This window comes from Gracilinanus agilis, chromosome 3, assembly GCF_016433145.1.
Source record: "Gracilinanus agilis isolate LMUSP501 chromosome 3, AgileGrace, whole genome shotgun sequence".
Taxonomy (NCBI): Eukaryota; Metazoa; Chordata; class Mammalia; order Didelphimorphia; family Didelphidae; genus Gracilinanus; species Gracilinanus agilis.
The window spans coordinates 92,351,683-92,377,459 of NC_058132.1; the positions used below are offsets into that span (position 1 = coordinate 92,351,683).

Genomic DNA, 25,777 nt, shown 5'->3' on the forward strand with positions numbered 1-25,777 from the left:
GCATGGTCTTGGGCCCAAATGCAGCACTTCCTCAGGTAGAATAAGAGAAAGGCTGTTGGGTCCTGAGGCAATCCACTAGAAGAGAGGGCCAGGAAGGGAACTGTGTCAGCAAAGGCGTGGGATGTCTGGCTGGGAGGCACTGGGGGTGTGGCGCCTAGGAGAACATGAGCAAGCGAGCTCATCTTCTTAATAAAAGACACATGCGATTAATTTTCACAGCCCTCACCTAGAGACGGCAGCCACTGGCTCCCAGCAGCTAATCTGGGCTGCGTAATCATGTTCGCTGGCTCTCATCATTCTTGATTTGACATGACACCCCTCCTGGCTGTGACGACATTTACAGAAAAGTGTTCTGGGCTCAGGGCTGAGGCCTGGCTCCAAGCTGGCCAGCAGAGTGGGGCTGCTTACCCGAGAGCCAAGAATGAGGGCTAAGCAATCCCTGTATCTTGCCTGGCTCCATCTCCCCAGGAAAAGGGAATGTAAAGAGGGCAAGCAAAAGAAAGGATGCAGAGTTGTGTGTAGAGATGGCAAAAGTGAGTGACAGGTGCACTTGGCTCTGGATGTTCATTCTGCACAATCAGAGGGAGGAAGGGTAAGAGCAAATAACAAAGAAGTTGACCTAGCAAGGGGACCACCAGCAAATGTGCGTGTGTGTGTGTGTGTGTGTGTGTGTGTGTGCGCGCGCGCATCTGTGAAAGAGAGAGAGAGAGAGGGAGAGAGAGAAAGAAAGAGAGAGAGATTCATTGACAAGCTGGAATATTTCAGAAAATGGTAACAAGGATAGAGAAGAGTCATATGAGACTGGCTAAAAGAACTGAAGATGATTAGACTACAGAAGAGAAGGCTTGGAAGGAAATAGCTGCTTATTTTCTTCACCACCTGTCAGACTGTTACACTAACCTGGCTTAGACCCAGAAAGGCCATGGGATTTGGGCTTGCTTAGTTTTTAGGGCCCATACAAGAGAAAACAGAAATTTGGGACCACTTTGGATCCCAGAGAAATGCATCTGCCACAGGGTCAGGCTGACAACCCAGCACACAGAAGAGGTTGTGGAAATAAGTGCCTAAGGGAGGGGAAAATAGGTTGAAGCCTGGCGATGCCTGCATTCCCTCATGGCCATTACCACATTTTCCTATTACCTAGCCAGTCACAGAATCAGAGATTAGTTGTAAGAGACCTCAGGTATCATGTATTCCATTTAGAAATCCATACATCTGACAAGTGGCATCTGGGTTCTGCTGGAACTTGTAGTGACAGGGAACCCTATCTCCTGAGAAAGGGGACTCTACTTTCAGATGACTCCAATTATTAGGAAGGCTTTTCTTCATCTAGCTAACACCTTACTGTATCACAGTATCATTCCTAGTTCTGCCCTTTTTTCCTCCAGGTTAAATATCCCTAGTTTCTTCAATGGATTCTCTTAGGATGTGGTTGTCAGTCTGATCCCCCTCCCCTCAATGCTGGAGGTCTTCAGGCAGATCATGATCACCTTTTGGATATGTTGTAGACAAGATTCTTGTTTAAAAAGCAGCAGGCCTGGATGGGCTCTGGAGTCCCCTACAATCCTGAGATTTTGTGATTTTGCCTTTCTCTGCTGAGAAAATGTCAACTGAAAGCAAACTGGTTCTGTGTCAAGTTCAAGTTCTTCAGGCTGGCACTTGAGGCTTCCATACCTGGTTCTACCTCTTGCCTTCCCAAAAGTCCTACCTTAGTTGTGCCACTCTCCTCACCCATTCCTAGCTCATTCCCACCCTTATTCCGTCTTTTTATTCTCACCATTATTCATGTCATTCCCTGGCCCAGAATACCTTGTCCCCTCCTCCTCTTTACCTATCCAAATCTGCTATGTCCTAAAAGCCCTCCTCAAGTCCTACCTCCTCCAGGAAGCCTTCGCCAATAATCCGTTCCACCCTGAATGCTTTCTTCTCTGAGCTCATACAATCCTTAGAGGTGGAGACACATAGGTTAGTAGCTGACCATATGCAATCTTATATTGTTCTCAATGATCCATGTATTATGAGTCTTAACTCCTTAACCAGATTGTTAGCTCTGAGGTCAGGGCTTGTGCTTCCTCTTTTCCCCAACACTGTGGGAGACATAGAATATATATGTTCATTTGTCTGTCTGTCCAACCATCCAACATGAATTAAATTTCTAATGTGTGAGTACTGGGAATTAAAAGGACAAAAACCAAATGGTCCTCACTCTCAAGGAGCTTAAATCATACTAGATGTTCACCTGAATGGTCAATGAACAAATATAGTAGCCCTACTAGTTCTTGGCATGTCGCTAGGATGCACTGGTTGAGTGATGAGCTCTAGGCTCTGAAGAAGGGGTCTGAGCAGACAGAGGGAGAGGATAGATCCTTGCTCTCCTGCTATCTGCCATTCTCAAGATACAAAAATAGTTTTCCATTCAATCTGGAGAAACCCTGGCTTGGAATTCCCATTCTATGTGTTGCTATTATGCCTTCCAGCTACCCCCTGGGGAGGAACCCTGTTTCTGGGATCAATAAGAGTCCTGGTAAGGGTTTGGCACATGGCATCAATGCCCAAGTCCTTGCTTCAGGTGATAAGCAGATACTGTGGGGCAGAAGGTGCCTCTGTTTCCTCCAGGGAGGCTTCCTTGACTATCCCAGCCCACAGGGCTCTGCTCCTCTTCTTAAGTCCCCAAAGAAATGATTTCATGAATCATACAGGTGGATACAACAGTCATTCAGTAAAGCCCTTGATTTTCTCCGGCCCCATACTGCTTTTTGGTAGTTTTCTCTGAATATATCTCATCATTTCGCTTGCCAAGCTGGGAGCCCCTCAAGGGAGGTCCTATATTTTCTCTTCTCTTCTCTTCCATAGCAGAGTCCAGCACAGGGCCAGGAAGAGAGGGAACTAATAGCTAAGTGAGATAGTAGGATGAAAAGAAAGGCCTTGGTCCAAAGAATTGAACAAAGTCAAATCCATGACAGCACCTGTGATTCATTAGAGAGAGCACTGGAATTGTAGTTTGGAGGTTTAGATGTGAGTCCTGACTTATCTGGGTTACCCCTCTAAGCTTTGGTTTCTTCTGCTATAAAATGGGGATAATCATAGGTGCCTTTCAAAAGATTCAAAGCCAGAAAAAAAAAGAACCTTAGAGATCATCTACTTCAACTCTTCCTTTTAAACATGTAAAAACTGAGGCAGCAAGAGAAAGAGAAAGGGACTTGTCCAAGGTCCCAAATGTAGTAGTGTTAGGATCTGAATTCAGTTCCTCTGCTTTCAAATCAAGTGCTCTTTTTGCTATATAATATTTTGCCCCAGAATAGGTTTGTATTGAGTAAAAGAACTCTGTAAATTCTAAGGCCCAACTAAGGTACCGAATCCCCACCTCTAGCCTTGGACCAGCCTTCCCCCTGGGTCCTGATGGCCTTCCTGGGCAGCTAACTCTGCTATTCACCTGCATACCTTGGCAGACACCTAGGCCCAGCTGAGAAGCCTGCAGCCCGTGGGGGCCCTGCACTCCCAGCTGCTGCCCAAACAAATTAAAAATACATAGGAAATGTTCTTGCTGGTCTGTCATGGGAATATGCAAATAAAATCTATGTGGTGGCCTATCGGGCTAATATCTCTGCCAATTCATTCTCTGGGTGTGATTAAAATGAGCAATAAATTCCCCAGCAGTCTCAGTGGAGTGTGGAGCTTGGAGGGGAATGCAGACTTATCCCAGCACGTCCCCCTTAGCTGTGTATTCATCACAGGCCAGCTTCCCATATTTTTGTTTTATCTACCATCATGCACAGAGAGATAGAGATAAAGATATATTTCCATCTTTCTTTTCTGTCTCTTACTTAAAATGTGGCAATATCTTTAAACTTTCAATTCTCTGCCTGTCAAAATGCTGTCTGCCCTTCAATACCCAGAATAAATGTCACTTCTTCCAGGAAGCCTTCCTTGACCATCCCATCCCTGAGGGATCTTTCTCTCTCTGTAGCTCCCAGGATACTCTGTTTGGACCTCCGCTGAATCATTCTGTTGTAGGAAAAACAGCTCTGGTTTAGTCGGTAGACTCAAGATGAGCCTTGGATCCACTACTTTCTATATGATTTTGGCAAGCCACTCTTTTGGGCCAGTTGCCTTATTTACAAAATGAAAGAGCTGGAGTAAATGACTCCTACCCCAAAGTATTTATTATCCTTTAAATTTTTTTTTTGTTTCAGTTGTGATTCTTGGTGACCCCTTCTAGGGTTTTCTTGGCAAAAATTCTGGAGTGGCTTGCCATTTCCTTTTCTAGCTCAATTTACAGATGAGAAACTGAGGCAAAACTGAGTGTCTGAGGCTAGATTTGAACTTGGGTCTTCTTGACTCCAGGCCCAGTGCTCTACCCATTTGTAAGTATCAACAGTGGGTATTAATAGGTGCAACTGGTACTATCAGGGGCAGTTAGATGGTGCAGTGGATAGAGTGCTAGAATTAGAATCAGGGAGACTCATTCTTTTTGAGTTCAAATTTGGCCTCGGACTCTAGCTGAGTGACCCTGGGGCAAATCACTTAATCTCATTTGCCTCACTTCACCTTTAAAATGAGCTGGAGAAGGAAATGGCAAACCACTCTAGTATCTTTGCCTCGCAAAATCCAACAAACCTAAGTGATCTGACTCACAAAGAGTCAGACATGGCTGAAAAATGACAACATCAGGGGCATAATGATATTTATACTAACAGCTTCACAGGGTTATTGTGAAGAAAGTGCTTTGAAACATAAAGTAATTATATAAAAGTCACCTGAATATGATCCTGGAGTATGTTAGCGAATAGGGAATGAATAGGATGGAGCTGAATAACAGAGAGCCTCAAAAATCAGGCAGAGAAAACTGGATGTTAGGTATAAATAAAGGTAGTGGCTTATCGGTGCAAAGTGCTTCTCTCACAACAAACCTCTAACTGTAGTATGAGAATTATTCCTTGTTTGACAGATGAGGACACTAAAATTTAGAGATGAAATGACTTGATGAGAATTATAGACCTGGCATGAGTCCTGCCCTTGCCAACACACGGAGACACACACACAAAGTCTATCCTTGATAGGGAGACACTGAATGTTTCTGAGACAAGTAGGATATGCGTAGAGCTGGGCTTTAAGAAGCTTACTTTGGCTGTGGGAATCAGAGGGACTAGAAAGGGAGAGACTAAAGGGAGAGACTAGTTAGGAGGTTGGTATAATCCTGAGGGAGGAGGTGATGAGAACCTGGACTAGAATTATAGAACTGGAAGGGAACTTAGAAATAATGTACTCTGTCCAACTCTGTCACTGTACAAATGAAGAAAATGAGGCTCAGAGAAGTATGATGAATTATCCAATGTCCCTCAAAGAGTTAGTGACAGATTTGGGATTAGAATCTGATATTCTGTTTTCTAGGTCAGGGAATTTTCCATTAGAATCTAAGTTTTAGGCCTCTGGAAGGAATGGTCAAGTTTGGAGCTTAGAGGAAAAACTAGGATAACTACCTAGTGGGGGATAAATCAAAGATAACTCTAACATCCCAAGCCTAAGAAACTTGGAGGATGGTAGAGGCAATGGGGAAAGGGGAATTTAGTTTTGGACCTGAAGAGTGATAGGACATCAGAGATAGCAGGGATCTGAGGAAAAGGGGCAGAAGTGGAGATCAAAGTAGAAGACATTTATGAAGGCCCTTACTGAAGTAGAGGTGTTTGACTTAGCTAACAGCAGTAGCCATAGGTTACAAAGGGTCTGAGATTAGGGGAATGCAATATATGTAATTTATTGAGATCTGAGTAAATTATTTGATAAAGTATCTCTTGCTATCCAGGTGGAAAAGATAGAGAGATATAGACCAGCTAATGGAACAATTTGGTACGTTTCAAATTGACTGAATAGCCAGACTTGGAGTGATAGTTGATGGTTCACAATGTGAAAACTTAACACTAGGTTGTACTCTTTGCTTTGGTAACCTAAGACAAACTTTGGATTTGTAGAATTTTGATATTAAGTTTGAAATTACACTTATTCCACCTTCTGACTGAATTAAATTGCAACTTACCCCATTCTCTGATAGAATTTAGCACAGGCAAAGTTTGTTGTTTATCTGTAAACAACCTCTCAACATAGTGGATAAAGGAAAGAGTGGGGGTAAAAAGGAGCGGGCATGTACACTCTTCTAACGGCCTCCTGATTCCTAGTATCCAGAAGACTTGTCTTGCCCAGAATGAGGTCAGAACCTACTGATTGGAGGGGTTTTGGAAAGAGATACCACTAAAAGCATAAATTTGAGTCCTGAGAGGAAGTTGGGGGCTTTTTGGCTGGGAATCCAAACTGAGAAGATATGTTTATCCCAGGTTCTTGGCTTTTTGGCCTGGTTCTGAGGAGGCTTGCTAAGGGAATGACCAGCCACATGGTTAGAGGTCTTTTCTTTCTCTGAATCGCTTTTTATTATTTAACAAATAATTATAAATTAAGATGGTCTCCAGAGAATTTTAATCATAGTAACAATATCACCTCAGCAAGAGGTCTTATGTGGAGTGCCACAGGGGTGCTCTTCTTGGCTCAGTGCCATTTATCATTCTTATATAAAGGCGAAGACAGCATGCCTGTCAGATGTTAATGCAAGGGGATAGTTAACACAGCCAAGATTCAAAGATTTTGATGGTTTTGAGTGCTAAGTTAAAGATAACGAGATGGAAGCAACTAGATGGCTAAGTAGATAGTCAGGTCTAGAAATGGGAGGTCCTGGGTTTAAATCTGGCCTCAGACATTTCCCACCTGTGTGACCTTGGGCAAGTCACTTAACCCCAATTGCCTGGCCTTTACTGCTCATCTGCTGTGGAACCAACATTCAGTATTGATGCGAAGACAAAAAGTAAGGGTTTAAAAAAAAACAAATCTGGGGGCAGCAAAGTGGCTCAGTGGATTGAGAGCCAGGCCCAGAGATGGGAGGTCCTGGGTTTAAATCTGGCCTCAGACACTTCCTAGCTGTGTACAAGTCACTTAACCCCCATTGCCTAGCCTTTACCACTCTTCTGCCTTAGAACCAATACCCAATATATAAAAACAAAAACAAAAACAACAAATAACCAAATCTAAAGAGATGATATTCAACAATGATAAAGGTGAAATTTTACACACAGGCTGAAACAATCAGGCGTGATTTTACATAAAAGTTTTTCTGAGAAAAAAAAGATCTGGGAAATTTAGTGATTTGATGAGTCAGATATGGGGGCCAAAAACTGTAATGTGATATGTAAACGCATTAAGAAAATCATAGCTTCTAGCCATAAGGAAATCATTCCCTGCTGTACACTATCTTGGTCAGATCACATCTGGAGTATTTTCAGTTCTGGGCACTATGGTGCTTAAAGGATACTGATAAGTTGGACAATGTCCAGAGGAAAGCAACCCAGATGATGAAGGGGCCTTATGTCCATGACATGAGGAACTGCCAAAGGACTGGAGTATATTTAGCCTGGAGAAGAGTCAAGGGAGATGGGAATAATATAGAAAGGGCTATCACGGAGAGGAGACATCATACCCGAGAGAGAGAGAGAGAGAGAGAGAGGGCTACATTTAGGCTTGAGATCAGGAAAAACTTCTTAGTAATCAAAATTACCCAAAAGTGAAATGGGTAGCCTCAAGAGGAAGAAGGTTCTCTAACTTTGGAGGTCTTCAGAGGGTGAATGACCTTTTCTCAGGGGATGTTACAGTAGGAATTTCCTTCTGTGTCTGAGCTGGACTAGACGGATGCTCTTGGTGAATAATAATAGCTAACATCTCTATGGTGCTTTTAGGTGTACAAAACTATTTATATTATCTTTACACATATTATTTCACTTTATTCTCACAATCCCCCAGTGAAGTAGATATTATTATTGGCCTCATGTTAAATACAAAGAATCTGAAACTAAGGAGATTAAGTGACTTATATAAGGTTACATAGTTGTCTGAGGAAAGGCTTGAATTTAGGTCTCCTAAGTATTATGTTTTATCAACACATTGCCTCAAGTAGGTCAAGTCAATTCAAATTCCTTGGAATAGGTGCAATGCAACACTAGAACTATCAGATGGGATTGTTCAAATACTGTCAGTGACAGAGAAAAGATCTTGGAGAATGGAGGAGGGACTACAAGACTGGTGATGAATCATGAGTATATGTCAAGCAAGTATCAGTTGAAAGAAATGGAGATGGTTAACCTTGAAGAAAACTCAGGGGTTGAGGACAATTGTAAGGATCTAAAGGGATGTTGTTTGGAAGGAAGAAAGGAAATGAACATTTATTAAGTAACTACTATGTGCTACGAATTGTATTAAACACCTTAAAAAATGTTATCTCACTTGATCCTCATCATAACCCTGAGATGTAGATCCTATTAATCCCCTTTTTTGCAGTTGACTGAAACTGAGGTTAAGTGACTTGTCCAGGGTCACAGAGCTAGTAGATGATTGAAGATTTAAACTTGGGTCTTACTGACTCCAGGCCCAAAACTCTATTTCTACTGTACCACCTTGCTGCCTTCATGGAAGAGGGTAGAATTAATAGGAATAATGAAAGGTCTGTGGCTGGAAAGAGGTAGATTTAGGCTTGATATCAGGAAAAACTTCCTAGCAAACGGAGCTACACAGATGTGACCTTGGGAGCTAGTGGAATCCCCTCTTCCTGGAAGTTTTCAGGTAGAGACTAGATGATACACTGGACCAGGGGTTGGCAACCTTTTTGGCCATGAGCCATAAACGCCACATTTTTTAAAATGTAATTTCATGAGAGCCGTACAGTGCTCACAGTGTGCACTCCTGTAACAGCGCCTGAAAAAAAAAATGACTATGGCTCCTGCAGAAAGAGCTGACCCCTGCACTGGACAGTGAAATCATAGCAAGAATTCTTTTTAGGAGTATGACTTGGGCAAGGTAGCTGTGGAGGTCCTTTCTGACAAGAATTCTGTGATTTACAGTTAGGAAAATGGAGGATTGTAGTCAAAAGAGTCTTGGCCAAGATCACATGAGTTAGTAAAAGAGTTAGGTATCCTGATTCCTGATTCGGCTTCTTTTTAGGGTTGACATATTTGAGTGGATTTGCTGGCAGATGGGACCTGTGGAACTTTTAGTAACATGTCAAATATTTTTCTAGTGTTTCTGAAGCATTTTTCTTACAAAGCCTCAGTGATTTAGGACAATGCCAATATAAGAATTCTAAAATTCCAAAAGAGGACACTGAGGACCACAAAGTAGAAATGATTTGCTAGAGTCACACAGCTACTAAGTGATAGAAGACTTGATCTCAGGTCTTCTAGGCTTTGACAGAGTCCTTACTTCAACTATACCATGAGGCCTTTACCAACCAGTACTGATTCTTGCATATGGCTAAACTGAGGGCTGGGTACAAGGGGAAATGAAAAGCAGGAGAGAGAGGAAGCTGATCTAATGGAATACAATCTGGCTAGGGAAATGAGATTCACACACAAAGGCCAAACAGGACAGGATGGGAGCCAGGCAAGTGCTAAAAACTATGTGGGTTCAGCATCTAGGAAAGAAAAAGGGGGAATCTCTCAGTATGGCTTGATTGGCTAGGGAGCAGGCAGGGTGCTGACGTGAACCTGAAAGGTTTGATATTTGGGAGGAAGAAATTAAGGGGAAGGGCTGGAAGCAAGCATGATCTGTTTGATGATATGGGGATGTGAATTTCTGTGAACTCTGAAGAGCCCTGTCAACTCAAGCCCCATGTTCTATATGCACCAGAGATTTCCCCCATCTTCTCCCTAAAAAGGGCTCACCTTGGTCTCTGAGGCCTTCAGGAGCTTCATGACCTCCCCATCACGAGCATAGTCCACTGGTGTGTGACCCATTTCATTACTCTGCAAGGGGCTGGCTCCTGGAGAAAAGAGAAGGGTTTGGGATCAGAGAGATGATGATTATTGGGGTCAGGTTGGTGCTAAGTGAGAGGTCTCAGAAGGTTATAGATTTGTACTGGGGGTAGGAAGGATTATGGTGGATTCCCTACATCAAGGATCTTCTCAGAGGAGAGCTGAGCATTCTTAGTTGGTATGGCCCAACTCTTAGGCATGTGTGTATTTTGTGACTGGGCAAAAAAAATGTGTGTAAACAAGTGCACAAGCCACTGATGAGCTCCTATATAAAACAAAAATTAGCTTTTAAATATTACAAATGAATCTGAAATCCAAACCAGGGTCAGCTCTGATTTATACAGTACTTTATGGTAATCTGTTATTTTACATACCGGGTGAAGGAAGAACTATGATCTCATTTTACAGGTGAAGAAACTGAGGGCTAAAGAAGTAAGATGACTCCACTCTAGAAGATAAGGGACCAGGCCTTATCCAAACTCTGGATCTTCCCCCTCACTGAGCAAAGTGATATATACATGCTAGGACCTCAAAATGAGTTTGCTGAATTGCCCTAGCCACTCAAAGACAAAAATCTTTGAAGACTCCAGCTCTAATAATCTTTCATCCACACAATTTTTCTCCTGCATGCGTACACCTGTACACATAGACTCAAATGTGGAAAATTATGTATTTCTTCCTAAGAACCATTAATGTCTGCCAAAAGAAGAGGTATTAAGGTCTGCTTCCTCCTTGCTGTTCTTTTAGTCTCACCTCTTGCTTTAGCAAGTTGATGATGTGTTCTGACATGTAGGAACCTTGGGGCTTCAGTAGCACCCTGGCTATTAGGGCCAAGGTCTAGGAATTCAAGTGCTCTCAGGTTGCCAATTGGCTAATGTCCCTGTTGGCCAGGAGCTAAGGGAGCCATAGGCCCTATAGTCTTCTGGTAATGAATGGAGCAGGAGAACCTTGAGATGGAATCTTTCTCTTGAGTCCATTAGTGGATCTGAGACAAGTGCATACTGACTTCAGAGCACTGTGCCTGGCTATGTTGTTGGAGAAATAAAGATAGAACAGATATAATTACAGGGTAAAAGTTAGTCTAGATCGCCAATGAGGATCTACCCAGATAGTTATGGTAACTAACAAAATAACATTTACTAAATGCCAAACAGGCAGTATAGTTAATCAAGGAAGAAAACACATGGTTTGGAGGGGGCAAGGGGATCAGAGGATGGGGCAGTGTCCAGGATGGCTAGGGAAGGCTACAATGAAGGGATTAGGACTTAATCTGCACCTGGAAGGATGGGGAAGCTCCAGATTGGTACTGATGGTGAACAAGGACATTCTAAGTGGGGGGATCTGGAGGGGGATCTTATATGTGACACTATAGCCTATAAAGCTGGATTGAGGATATATGATGGAAGGTCTTGAATCCCAGGCTAAGGAAATTCTGTGCCAACTACTTGAAAATTACAAACTACCTTATGAAATCTGTGATAATCATTTGATTAGATAGCATAATATGAAAGAACTATTCACATTTACAAAGTATATGACATCCACTATTGCAATGATTGTTATCCCCATTTTACAGGAGATAAAATTAAAGACAAGCAGGTAAGTAAGTTGCCTAGGGCTGCAGGCCCTAGTTTCTAGCCCAGTGCTCTTTCTAATATGTCATGTTCCTAGATAAGAGAGTTCAGACCCTGAGGGCAGTAACTGGACCCTATTCATTTCCATCACTGCCATAGTGTGGTTAAACTGAGAGCTCTGAACACTTCAGTCACTTAGTGAATATTTACTGATCTGATAAGAAACAACAACAACAAAAAAACCCACACCACAAAATGGGGAATTTTTACTGGGGCCCAAAGATGAAATTTCCTTGGCTATTGTAGTCAAAATGGCTACCCAAAGATTGGAAGATACTTGTAGTCTAGTCATTACTAACTGACTTCACATTTTACCTTTGGTGAGTCAATCAACACAGTGGGTTCAACCTCCCTTTCCAGCACCTGTCTCTTCTTTGCATTCCACACTCCAGAAAACCTAGAATCCTCTATCTGTCTGTCTCTCTTTTTAAAAATAATCCTTACCATCTGCCTTAGAATCAATATTGTGGTTCAATGGCAGAAGAGTAGTAAGGGCTAGGCAATGGGGGTTAAGTGACTTGCCTAGGGTCACACAGCTAAGAAGTGTCTGAGGCCAGATTTGAACCCAGGACCTCTGTCCTCTGTCTCTAAATCTTCTGATTCATCTAGCTGCTCCCTAGAATCCTCTCTTAATCACTTCTTTTCACTCCTTTTGAATTCTGACCACTCATTTCTTAATACCACATCATGCAAGAGACCCCCCACCCCACTCTTGCCATCTATAACTATAGTGGCCTTTCCCCTTAGTCCTTTGTTTGCACCACTAATGGACTGATCATGAATTACTAGTAATATAATTATAGGTGTACACGTCACATATTGTTTTGAGATTCAAAGCACATGAGGGCAGGAACCCTCTTTTCTCTAAACTTTATTTTTCCCAGTGTGGAGTATAGCACTTTCCATACACAGAATTGAATATCAATAGATGGGATGGCCAAGGGAATGAGCATATAGGGAAAAAAGCAGAGGACTAAAGATGGAACCTTTGGGAATGCCTTGATTGGGCCTAGTGGAGGAATTGTTAGTGAAAGAGTAAGAGGAAAAATAGCCAGATAGGAGGTATGGTACTGGACTGGGAGTTAAAAAGGACCTGGGTTTGAATTCTAACCTTGCTTTTAAAAATATCTTTGTAGTCATTTCCCTTATATGGACATCAGTTTTCTCCTTAGTAAAATTAAAGGGTTACACTGGACTACCTCTGAGTTCTTTTTTACCCTTTGATAAAAACAGGAGGAGACCCAAAATGTTTTAACATTCAGAAAACCATGAGAAGTTCCAAGAAGTATGGCCTGAGGGGCTGGGGGAGGAGGAGAGAAAGAGGAAAGGCAAAGATTGAAGAGAGGCCACTGGACATGGCTAGAAAGGAGTCCCTGGTGACCTTTGAGGACTAAAGAAGCTAGAATGCAAGGGGCTGGAGTAGGAGTAAAAGAAAGGAGATGGTAGCTAGAAGGAGCATTAGAGATTCTCAGTAGTACATTATATATATACATACATATATATATATATGAAGAAGAAAAGAAGAATTGATGTAGAATGATAAAATAAAAATATTAGAGAAAGAGGATGTGAGGGATTTAAAGTTCTAGAAGAAAGGAGAAAATCTAGGTCTTGGAGAACAGGTCACTTGGACTTTATGGGCAATAAGTTGATAAGCATTATTAAGTTCCTATGATACTAGGCACTGTGCTAAGCACTGGAGATATAAAAAGAAAGGCAGAGTATGTGGGGGTGGGAGGGAGTAAGACTAGAAAGGCTGTAGAGGGCTTTGAATGCCAGAGGATTTTATATTTTATCCTGGAGGTGAAAGGGAGCCTCTTGGGTTTACTAGGTAAGAGAGAATGATCTACTCAGATCTGTACTTGAGGAAGGTTAATTTGATAGTTAAAGATGGATTGGAATTGGAAGAGAACTGAGATACTGAGACGAAGTAGGAGGCCACTGCAATTGTCCAGGCATGAAGGGATGAAGACTTGCACCAAGGTGGTGGTTTTGCCAGAGGAGAGAAGGGGGCATATACAAGAAATGTTATGAAGGAAGAAATGAGAGGATTTGACCTCTGATTGGATATGGGTGATGAAAAGGAGGAGTCAAGGATGAGTCTAGGTTGCTGATACCCTTGACAATAATAAGAAAATTTGGAAGGGAAGAGGGTTTAGTAGGAAAGATATTGATAACAATTTTGGACAGGTTTGGTTTAAGATGTCTATGGAATATCTAGCATGAGATGTTCACTAGGCAGGTAGACATGTGAACATGTGAGTTTGGAGATTAGGGAAGAGGTTAGGGTTGGATAAATAGCTCTGGAAGTGGAGGCACTCATTGGGCCTTCTTCAGAAGTTCTGTCATAAACAGGGAGAGAGCTATGGGAAGACACCTCATGGGGATGGCCAGAACCAATGAGAGTTTTTTGAGGATGGGGAGCCATGGGTATGTTTGTGTGCAGTAGGGAAGAAGTTAGTAGACAGGTAGAGATGGAAGAAGGGAGGGCTGGAATTGGACATGGAGAATCTTGGTTCAAATTCCATTTCTGATATTTATTCATATTTAGATCCTGGGCAAGTGATATTATTCCCTGGGATTCAGATTCCTCAGCTGTAAAACAACCAGTCTGGATAAGAAGACTTCGGCTATCCTTTCTTTGTCTAAGCTTATGATCCTTTCTCTTCTAAAAACTTTTTTTTCCATAGCACTCTAAAGTTTATGAAATGCTTTGCTCACCAACCTTTAGAGTAGGTAGGCAGTACAAGTATTATTTCTCCCATTCTATGAAGAAACTGAGACAGAGACTTAATAAAGTTATATGACTTGATCTAGGACACACAGCATGAAATTGACAGAGCCAGGATTTTAACCTAAGTCTCCTGGTACCAAGTCCAATTGATCAACAATCATTTATTAATAAGTGTTTACTGTGTGCCAGATCTAGTGCTAAGGATATAAATAAAAAGTAACAATGGCCCCTACTTTCAAAGATCTGACATTCTAATGGGGGAAGACTATAAATCAGAACACACAAAAGAAACACAAAGTTGATGGAAGACAACTTGAGGATATGGTACTAGCAGTTGGGGAGATCAGGAAAGGCCTTTTGAAGAAGGCTTTAGTTAGCTCTTTATAAACCACATTAGGGATTCTAAGAGCTGGAGGTAAGAAAGAAAACATTATAGGAATGGGGAACAACCAGTTCAAAGGCATGGAGATAGAAGATGGCTGAGCCTCAGGTGTGAAGAACAGTTAAATCAGCCACTATGGATGGATCACAGAATCCCATGAGGGTAATGGAGTACAAGAAGCATGCAAAGGTGGGAAAGGGGGCCAGGTTGTGAAGAACTTCAGATGCTAAACAAAGGACTTCATATTTGATCCTAGAGGTAATAGGGAACTACTGGAGTTTACTGAACAGGTAAGTGATGTGATTTCCAGATACAGGCTTTAGAAAAAAATCACCTAGGCAGCTGTGAAAGTAGAACAGATTAGAACAAGGAAAGATTTGAGGAAAGGAGAGTCAATAGGCTACTGTAATAGTCTTGGAAAGAGGTGATGAGGGTCTAAATTCTATGGTGATGACTGGATGAGTGGAGAGGAGGCATATAGGGTGCTGCAGAGAAAGAAATGACAAGATATGAAAATTGTTAGGATGTGAACTGTGACTGAGATGAAGGAGAGCTGAAGATGCCAGTGAAGTTTCAAATCTGGGTTTGGTTTTATATATGCCGATTCTGAAGTGCCTTTAGAATATTCAGTTATAAATGTCCAATAGGCTGTTGGTAATTTCAAGCTCGGAGCTTAGGAGAGAGAAGTAAGAATGTGATTTCACTGGGTGATACTGATACTACATATAAAACTGACACACATAGTTTTAAAGATTGGTCAATGTTCTCTCTCTCTCTCTCTCTCTCTCTCTCTCTCTCTCTGTATACACATGCACCTGTATATATATGTGTGTGTATGTATATTTCATTTGGGCCTTCCACAGACCCTGATAACTTAGTATTGAAACACACCATTATCTCATTTCACAGATTAGGAAACAGAGTCAAGGTGGAATAAGTGACTTGTCTATGGTCACAAAGTTAAGAAGTTTCATAGCGGCTTTGGAATGAAGGCCTTCTTGACTCCAAGCTCAGCACTCCATCGTGCCATGTGTCCTCCCATGGACAGGGAAAAAAAAGGAATGAATGAAGACCAGGGCAGAGACTATTATGATCAGCTGGAGGGCCTAGATAGGAGGAAATCCACTCAAGACAGAAGGTATCCTGGGAAATCTAAGATCCCCGTCAGTAACAATTGAAACTGACGACTCAACTCTTCTTCAACGTTTCTTTCCTTGGTTTCAATCTTCTCAATCTCTCCTAGTTCTTTCAATCTTTCAGTTCAGTTCAAGGAACATTTAATAAATATATGTGTAGGGCCCTTGAGATACTGAGTCCAACATGAAGAGATTAGGAAACTAATTAAGGGTCCAGAATGATATAGTTACTAAGCCTGTGAGCTTTTGATTAGGGGGTTACTGTCACCTCATTGGAATCTTCCACACCTCAGCTCCTCCCTATGGCTCTACATGAAGTTCAAGGCAGCAAAGGGCACAGTAGCATCTGGAGAAATTAAACTTCTGATAGATGGACAGTGGGAGGGCAAGAAAGGGGGGAAGGCTTGAGAGGGAAGGGTATCAAGAATACAGCTGAGGGAAAAGGGAAACAGACTGAGATAAAGGACAAGTAAAAAGAGGGAGGAAAATGAGATACGTAGGGAAAGATTGGGAAAAAGAAGTGTGATAAGAGAGGGTGATGATAAGAAAAGGGATAATATGGGGAGGAGTGAGAATAAGAAAAGGGGAGAATTGGGAAAGGAAGAGATAAAGAGTGGCGAGAGATGGTGGGAAGAAGAGAAAATGCTGAGTGAGATTAGCTATATAAAATAAGGGCTGTCAGTGATCTATATTTGCCTACAGAATGAAAAATGTGTGCCATAAACATTGGTCACCAAGTAATTTCTAGCATGAGTCTTGTCACTTCCCATTAAGAACAAAAAAAGGACAGGTGAGACATTACTTCACCTGGGCTGGCCAGAGGCTCTAGAGCTCTTTGGGAAAAAGCAGAGGCTCCAGAAACAAGGTGATAATTACCCACCCTCCTTTCACCCTTTTTTCAAGGAAAAAGGAAAGTTTTCTAAGGCTTTGTACCCTCAGGGTGATGCAGAAGCTAAATTTGGGCTCTAGGGGCTCTATTGATAACCTGTTTCAATATCAACCTAATTCCTCCTCCCCACCTCCTACTAATAGCTCAGAAGACTTGACTAATTGCTGTAATAATTGATAGATCCTGACTCTTACAACTGATCGATTTCACCTTCATGACCAACGGCCACAAACCATTACAGCCCAATAAATAACAGTGGTGTGTCCCATCCGCCTGCTGTGGCCACTTGGATCTCCTGTGCCCCAGCCTGACCTCCCTGTGTATCAACCCCCGAGGCCTTACAGCTGGTTCAGTAGGTTGGACCTTTGGGAGTGAAGAGGCTGGGCGCTGACCTCCTGTGTGGCTCCAGAGAGGACACCAACCTTTCCAGCCTGAATCGGAAGCCATTCGTCACCTCCCACTAGCTGTCTGGGCTGTGGGTTCGCACCTGGAGCCCCTCAGGCATTGTGGGGCCTGATGCCCCCCCTTCCATATTAGTATGTCCCAGCTTATAATATTTGATAAATAGCATGCTAGTTCACTCCCAGCATTACAGCAGCACAAAGCGCCCAGTGCAGCTGTGGAAGGTCACTCATTGGGGAAATATGTTTCTGTCAGTGGTATTGAAAAAAGTTTAGTGGAGTGACAGGCCTCAATTTTTCAAATTTTATTAACTCCATCCTCTTAACCATTTGTCTTGAATTCCTTCAGATTCTGGGTAACTGTCAATAGGGCTTCAGTTATGGAGGTGGGAGGAGGTGGCAGAGTTGGTGGCCTCTGGTTTTTGCTCTGTGGCCATAAAGAATTACATTCTCTCAGTTACTACCCCCCTTCCAGATACCTAGTCTTATGTCTTATCTGGCCATTTTCTAGCCCTGCTCTGATGATGGGAATAATTTTACTTAGTGAGGGACCCAAACCTGCTAGCTAGGGGCCAAGTTTTCCATAAGATGGAGATAATAATAATAATTCACATTATTTAAGGTTTCCAAAATGCTTTTCTCATAACAGCCTTGTATGTTAGGTAGTGTATAAAATAATATTACTATTTTATAGGGGAAGAAACTGGGGCTCAGAGAGGTGAGGTGACTTGTTCTGGGTCACACAACTATTAAGTAGCAAGGCCAGGATTTGAACATAGGTCTCCTTATTCTAAGGATCACACTCTTCCCTCACAAATAAATACGTTCTGAGAGAATTCTTTCTCTATTTATATCTCTATCTATATATCTGTCTGTGAAGCCTAGCCAGCTTATGGTTGGAGCTTTGGATGATAAACTCGATTCTGGGGTGGCCTGGTCTTCTTATTTCACTTTCTGTTGTAGGTGGTGAGTTCCAGGTTGGCTATACCTGTACCCACTTATCACTGTTCTATGTCAGTATGGGCTGAAGGAAGCCCTATCCTACAGTTGGGATGAAAGAAGTGCTTAGAGAAAAAGGTCTTGTGGGAATTCTGATTTTCCTTGCCATGGAAAAAAGAAGCTCATAAGTCCCATCAGGGAAAGCTAAAGGGTTGATGAAACTCAATTCCTTTGGCTTCCATTGCACGTCTATTCTCTTGGTTAGGAAGGAAGGAAGCATTGATTAAGCTTCTACTATGTGATAAGCACTGTGCTAAGAGCTTTACAAATACTATATCTCATTTGATCCTTCTCCTATATCTCTGGTTGCTTGCTCCATTGTTGGCTCCACTTCTTCATCCAAATCCCTAAATATCAGTGCTTCCCAAAGTTCTGTCTTCTAGTCTCTTTTCTTTCCCTCTATTCTCTCTCTTAGCAATCCCATTCTATCTCATAATTTACCTCTACCTCTATGAAGATGATTCATAAATCCTCATCTCTAGTATTAAGAGTTTAAGCTTTAAGACCCATATCTCCAGCTTCCTTTTGGAGACCTTCCTGGATGACTCCTCATCCTTCCTGTTGCCCTACAACATTTGAGATGTCCCAAAATAAACTCTTCACCTTCTCCCTCTGTCCTAAATTATCTTGGATTCTCCAATACTATTGTTGATTCCATTATTCTCTCAATCTCCTAGGTTTGGGACCTAGTAATTCTCCTTTTCTCTTACATCTAGCCAGTTATCAAGCCCAGTCAATTCTTCCTTTCCAACGTCTTGCTCTTCAATTTTCTCCTCTCCATTCCTACAGATACATCCCAACACCAACCTAACTTCCTCTTGCCTGGAGTATTGCAGCTGCCTTATGTGCCCCTCCTTGTCTTTCGTCAGAAAATTTGGAGTCAGTATTAGGGAATCTCTCTAATATAAAATAACAAGAGGGAAAGAAGTGAGAGGAGAGGAAAAGGGAAGAACAAGTGAAAGAGAGTTAAGAGTGAAAAGTTAAGAGGCTAGGAATGGGAGAGAACCTCTCTGGTCCTGGGAATTTTTTATTTGGGACATTTTAAATTGGGGTCTGGTTCTGTTTAATTCCCTAGGACTCCTATACCACAGTTACCCTCTCTTGTGCTGCTGCTGCTCAGTCTCTGCTTTTGCTCCTCCTTTACTCCTTTTTTAGCTCTTTCCTCTCTTCTCTCACATGTCTCTTATTTGACATGACTCCTTTACCTGCTCTACTTTCCAAACAAATAGTACTGCTAGTTGCTCCCCAATTTTCTCCTGCCTCCAAGTTTGCACACAGGCTCTTCCCTGACCTAGAATGTATTTCCCCCTCATCTGGGTCTAGGAAAATCATTCTCTTCTAGCAATATGGCAATATTTAATAAGAATCACACAGTTGATTATGCCCTGTTGACCCAGCAACTCCATTGCTAGACCCTCACTAAAAATAAATAAAAGGAAAAAAAAAAACAAAAAAAAGGACATCTACCTAGACCAAAACATTCATAGCTATTTTAGGAAACAATATTGCCATATTCCTGGAGGAGAATAGGAAAAAAAATCCTGGAGACAACATACAAAGTAACAGCTGCCACATGGTGCTCTAAGATTTGCAAAGAGTGTTAAAAGAGATTAATTGCTTGATCCATACCAAGGTGAACAATATAGCTGTTTTTACTGATACTTTTATTGATACAATTAATTTGGACAAAATATGACCTCCTTCTGATGGTATAGACACTTACATGTTGGTTACAGATGAGGAAATGAAGGCTTCAGAAAGGTTGATCTGATTTGCATAGGGCCAAATAACTACCACCTGAGATTTGAAAGTAGATTTTGTACAAGTCCAAGTCCAAACCCTCTCCCCATTACATTTAGTTGCATTTATGTAGCCAGCAGATGAAGAGCTGATCTTTTGGTCTAAGAGTTGTTCATAAGATGCTGAATATGAAGACTAAGGAAACTTGATGGAGATACTAGGAGAGTAGGACCAAAAAAATATACACACCAGCTCTCAGGGGGCTAGTTCTTCTTCTATTTCTATTAATTTTTTTTTATTTTTCCAATTACATGTAATAACAATTTCCAACATATTTTTTGAAATTATAAGATCCAAATTGTCTCCCTTAAGGTGGGGTATAAAAAGTCAGAGGTAAAGAACTGGACACCCAGTATTGTGACTTCTTTCTCTCACTCCATTTCTGAATGACCTTAATTGTTAGGAAGTTTGTTATACTGGATTTACTTAAGAGAATAAATCTAATCCCTAACCTGTGATAGTTACTTAGATATGTGAAGGCTGAAATTACATTATGTCCTGCCCCAACTTCAAGTTTCCCTCTCTCTCAATCATAGTTTTACATTCTTTCATAATCCTGGGCATTCTCTTCTGGATATCCTATAGCTTGCCAAAAGCATTAGCAATATTATTATTGACAATGATAACAGCTTCCATTTATATAGGGCTTCTGAGTTTCAAAGAATTTTATATACATGGTGTCCTTTGATTAGAGAGGCAGTATTACCTGCTGGATAAACAGAAAGTTTCTAACACCAGAAGTTGCCTAGATTCTTGAGAGGTTTAAGAAACTTGTCCAGGAAGACAGAGTGAGTGTCCCAGGCCAGACTGGCTTTCTTTCTATTTAAATCATGCAGCCCCTCAAGGATCCTTTTAAAATGTGACCCAGAATTCTACAGGCGGTCTGTTTCATCTCACTTTTCCCAGACACCATGAGCTTCTATTAATACTGGCTAACCATTTCTTTGCTTGGGGTCAAACAAGAGTCTATGACATGGGTTTAGAAGCCAATGCCAATTAACTGCTGAAAAGAGCTGGAAACTGTCACATTAAGATTCAGGAGACTCCAAACCACCACCATCTCTTTCTATAATATTATCTTAAATAATGTAAAAGCATTAGGCAAAAGGCTTGTTGGGTGCCCCATTCATACGACACAGCTTTCTGGGGTTAGGGAAATGATCCACCCATCAATCTCCTACCCAGAGAAAGTAGGGACCATCTAAACCAAACAGCCCAAATCCCTGGTCCTAATAGCTGGGGATGCTGAAAGCTGGGGAGCAGAAGGCAGACCTTGCCAAAAGTCCTTTGAAGAGCCGAGGCTATAACATAGGGCTTCTGGCTTCTCAACTCCCTCTACCCTCCCTGTCCTGTCTCCCCAACTCCTGACTGAGTTCATAAAGATTAAAAGTGTCTCTCCTATTACTCCTGGGACTTCTCAGGCTTTGTGTGGCAGGGGAAAAGGATTCTCAAAGCTGACAGGTTAACAGGTAGTCTGCCTAATATGCCTATGATCTCCCTGATTTCTATCTTCCACAGGGCTTGCCACTAGGCTTAACAAATAATATCAGCTGAATCTTAAGACACCAGAGAAAAGCCAGGTGGTGCTAAGGAGATAGAGAATTTGTTACAGCCAGAGCCCAAGTTTACAATGTGCTTCTGTTTAACCTTCTCAAGAACCACAATTTGCTTCAGAAAAACACTTGTATCACCTCCTCGCTTCAGAGAGAGGTGAAGATAAAATGAGGCAATGGGAGGGAGAGTCTATTGACTAGCAAATGTTCTATGTACTTATGTGAAAGATGTCTGTTATCAAAAGGTAGGATATACAAGACATACAAAGCTCAGGGCAGGAGGGAGTAACAAAAAGGATTTGACAGGTTAGAAAAATCTACTAAGAAGAAACTGAAGGGTGGCAAATCATATAAAGCCCCATAACTGGGTTCAAAAGAGCAACTGGATAAGTATTGAAGGCATTGGGCACGGTTAGAAACTAGTTTATAGGAAAAGGATTTTGGGGCTCTGGGTGACTAACTCCAAGTTCCACTTAAGTCACAACAATGACTTCTGGGTAAAAGCAGACTTTTAATGTGCTTTAGACCTTTTAGAGTGAGTTCCTTCTAGCACACTTTGTGGCTGATAGTGAAGGTGGTATCTGCATTTCACAGATAAGGAAAACAACCTTAGAAGGGTTAAGTGATATTGTATAGTTCACACTCCTGGTAAGTGTCAAAGCTGGTCTTGAACTCAGGGCCTCCTGATTCCAAGTCCAACCTTCCTATTACACCATGCTGTTGTGACCTGTTGTGACAGGGTAGCCACAGAGCTAATGTAACCTGAGGCTCTGTGCAGAGGTGCAGTATTCAGGACATAGCTAGTGCCCCACTCTGATATCTGGAGTGAGGCATTCTGGTCTGGTTGCTACATTATAAGATGGTCATTGACACACTAGAGTCTTAATACCAGGTCATGCACAGTTTAAGGGGAGTTGGGGGGGAAAATCTGCATTAAATATCTCTGATAAAAGTCTGATATCCAAGATAGACAAAAATATAGCATTATTCTCTAAAAATGGTCAAATATACAAAGTTTTCAGAAATGCAAATGACCAACAACTATATTAAAGATTGTTTAAATCACTAACAATATGAGATGCAAATTTAAACCATTCTATGCTGTTACCTTATATCAGTGATGGTGAACCTATGGCACGTGTGCCAAAGATGGTACACAGTGTGTTCTCTGTGGGTGCTTGGCAGTCCTCCCCACCTACCCTGCCCCCCCTAGTTCGTTACTAGAAAGGCAGAGGGACTCAGGCTCCTCTCCCCCTCTCCACTGTACCTGACAACATTTTTTTTCCACACATACCACCCCTCTGCTCAGCAGCCCAATGGGAGCTCACAGGTGGCAGAGAACTTGGGTCATTCCCCTCCCCCTCTCTGTACTCCCTGAGGGCATTCGTCACTTCACCTGCCTCTTCACCCAGCATGTGGGGAGGAGGGGCAAAGCACTTGGTCTGGGGGTGGGGGTGGGGCCCTGCACTCCACCTCTAAAAGATCACTCCCTTATATCCATCAAACTGATAAAGACGGTTAAAGATGGAAAGAGATAGCCTGTGAGAAGAGTTATGTTACATAGTTAGTGGAGCTGTGAATCGGTATGACCATTTTGGAAAATAGCTTGGTCTTATGGGAGAAAACTGATGGGACAGCTAGATGGCATAGTGGATAGAATGCCAGGCCTAAAGTTGGGAGAATGTAAGCTCAAATCTGGCCTCAGACTTCCTAGATGTATGACCCTGGGTAAGTTACTTAACCCTAATTACCTAGCCCTTTCTTTTTTGTCTTAGAGTAATTGCTAAGACAGAAGGTAAGGATTAGGGGGGGGTGGGGAAAAGGAAAGAAAATTGATGAAATTTATGATTTAGCAATCTTACTACTGGGCATAAATTCCAAAGAGGTTAATGACTGAAAGGTATTACATATAATAAAATATTCATCAAAGCACCCTCTGTGGTGGTCAAAACTGGAAACAAAGTGGGTGTTTATTGATCGGGGAAATGGCTGAACAAACTGTAGGTTATTAATAATAATGGAATAACATTATATTATAAAAATTGAAAATATAGGGAATTTAAAGAAACAAAGGGAAACTTATAGGAAGTGATACAGACTGAAGAAAGCATAACCAAGAGAACAGAAAAGATGACTATAATAATATAAATAATACTTTAAAAGTATTTAAAACTATTATGACCTGAAATAAACAATTTTAGTACTGGAGAGCTGATAGGTTGAAACCAACACTCCTTTTTTCTCTTCATAGAGAGGTGAGGACTATGGATGTGGAATACAGTGTATACATTGTAAAAAGATTTCTGGGTTGGTTGGCTTTAAAAAAAATGTTTGTGTTATGAAAAGTAAAGGTTCAGTGGGAGTGGTAGAGGGAGGTTGCTGTTGTTTTAAATAAAGAAAACTGCCTATGATAAGTAAAAATAAGACAATAATAAGAATTTTAAAAAAAGATTTCACGAAGTGGATGTATTTAGCTTGAAGAGGAGGGGGACACCTGGACACCATCTCCAACCAATGTAAAGTGCTGTTGGTGGGAAGGAAGATTAGTTTTCTTCTGTTCAGTCCCAGAAGTCCTAACTGTGAGCAGTGGATAGGAGGTGCAGAGGTGGGTTTCAGTTTACATGAGAACAGTGACAACTATCCCAAGATGTGCTGTTTCTTGAATTAGTGGGCTCTTCCTAGAGGTCTTCAAGGAACTTTTGAAATTTCTTGTAACTGAGATTCTATCATTAAACAATGATGAGGACCATCCTTGGACCAAAGATTCAGAATTAGAAGAAGATTTAGGAATCATTTACATTTTATAGCGGGAAGCCAAAAGGGTAATAATAAACTGCTCAATCAGGAATGTAGGAAAATATTTCTGTCCTCTTTATCAGTTGCAGAAGTTATTATTTCTAAGAATGAAGCACAACAGAAAAAGGAGATCAGAGGAAGATCTACAAGGTAATAACAGAAATTGTGTAGAAAAGAGAACTCAAAAGGGTACCATAGCAGCTCTAATTCCATGAGGAAGACAGATTAAAGGAGGAATAAATAAGTATAAGGATTATGAATCAAAGAATAAAAAAGTCTAGAATAGCCAGAAAAGGAGGAGACATAATGCTTAAAAGTGTTCTAAGTGTTTTACATATAATGCTACCTTAAATCTTCACAACATTGAGGCAGGAAATACAGATACGGACATTTTAAAGGCAAGGAAAACTGAGATGGAGGAGTGATTTGCCCAAAGTTATCTAGCTAGTTAGTCATCAGCAGGATATGAACTCAGTTCTTAACTCCAGGGTTAATACTCTACTGACTATGCTATGTTGCCTCTTTCAGTGTGCCAGGATACAGTGGAACAGGCCAATGAATTAAACACATCTTCCTATTCAGTAAAACTAAGGAGTTCACTGGAGCCTAATGACAAGGCAGGGGTTAGTCCAATGCCCCTCTGTCAACCTGTGTTAAAGACCTACCCTTGTAAGGAATCTGATTAAGTCATAACTCCAGACCTCCAATAATATACAATGCAGACCAATGATGAGGCAACTCTGGAACTAGCTGGTGATAAAAGACAAGAAGGTGGGGTGATGTTGTGGATTTGGAAGAAGAAGACTTGGATTTTATCCCAGTTTTGATACTTATAACCTGGTGAGATGCTAGTCAAATCACTGAACTCCTTTAAGCCTTGGCTTCCTCATATGTAATTCAGGGAAAATCACCTCTGCTCTGCTTCCCCCTTCACAGAACTGTTGTGAGGAAGGTACTCTGCTAATCTTCAAGTATTAGAAATGACAATTTTTAATCCTGGTTTTCTTGTTTCACTTCCTGCAACTCTAGGCCTCAGTTTCCTTATCTGTCCATCTTATCTCATAAGATTCTTGTGAAATGCAAATGAGATGGTCATAAAATGCTGTATAGAGCCACAAAATAAGCCTTGAGGAAAAAAGTGTAAATTAAAGCTCCATGTCTTTAGCTGGGATAGGGCTCTTCATAAACTAAATTTTGAGTGCCTGTGGTATTAAGGAAGAGTAATATAGTCAGCAGGACAGCCCAAGACTCACTCCTACAGGGACTGTTTTGGCACAGACATAACTGGGCTTATACAGTTACCTTATTGCTCTCGTCATGAGGGAAGGCTGGGAAGCTGGATACACAGATATGATTGGATTTTCAATCCCAGTCTCTCAGGGTTTTAATTACTGGTCAGGGGCGGCTGAGCCCAGACCTGGCTGCCGTTGGACTGTGAAGGTCGATATGTTGGTCCACAACATATTGAGCCACAATGCCTGCAGACTCTATTGCACTATTTAATCATCTTTTGCAAAATTTACAGTGGAACAGGAGGGATCAATACAGAATTTATCACATTCTTTTGTAAATATGAGCCAGGAAAGAGTCCTAGGCAGTTTGTTATAGAGC

At 41.5% G+C, this 25,777-nt stretch overlaps 1 protein-coding gene across 3 annotated transcripts in view; it reads right to left on the minus strand.

The window, feature by feature from the left end:
- The window catches only part of CLPB (caseinolytic mitochondrial matrix peptidase chaperone subunit B), a 201,286-nt gene that overhangs the window by 46,009 nt on the left and 129,500 nt on the right, over positions 1-25,777 (minus strand). For all 3 annotated transcript variants that reach the window (XM_044668108.1, XM_044668109.1, XM_044668110.1), the window contains one exon: positions 9,753-9,850. In XM_044668108.1, the coding sequence (XP_044524043.1) occupies positions 9,753-9,850 (98 nt within the window). The remainder of the gene's footprint in view (positions 1-9,752; positions 9,851-25,777) is intronic.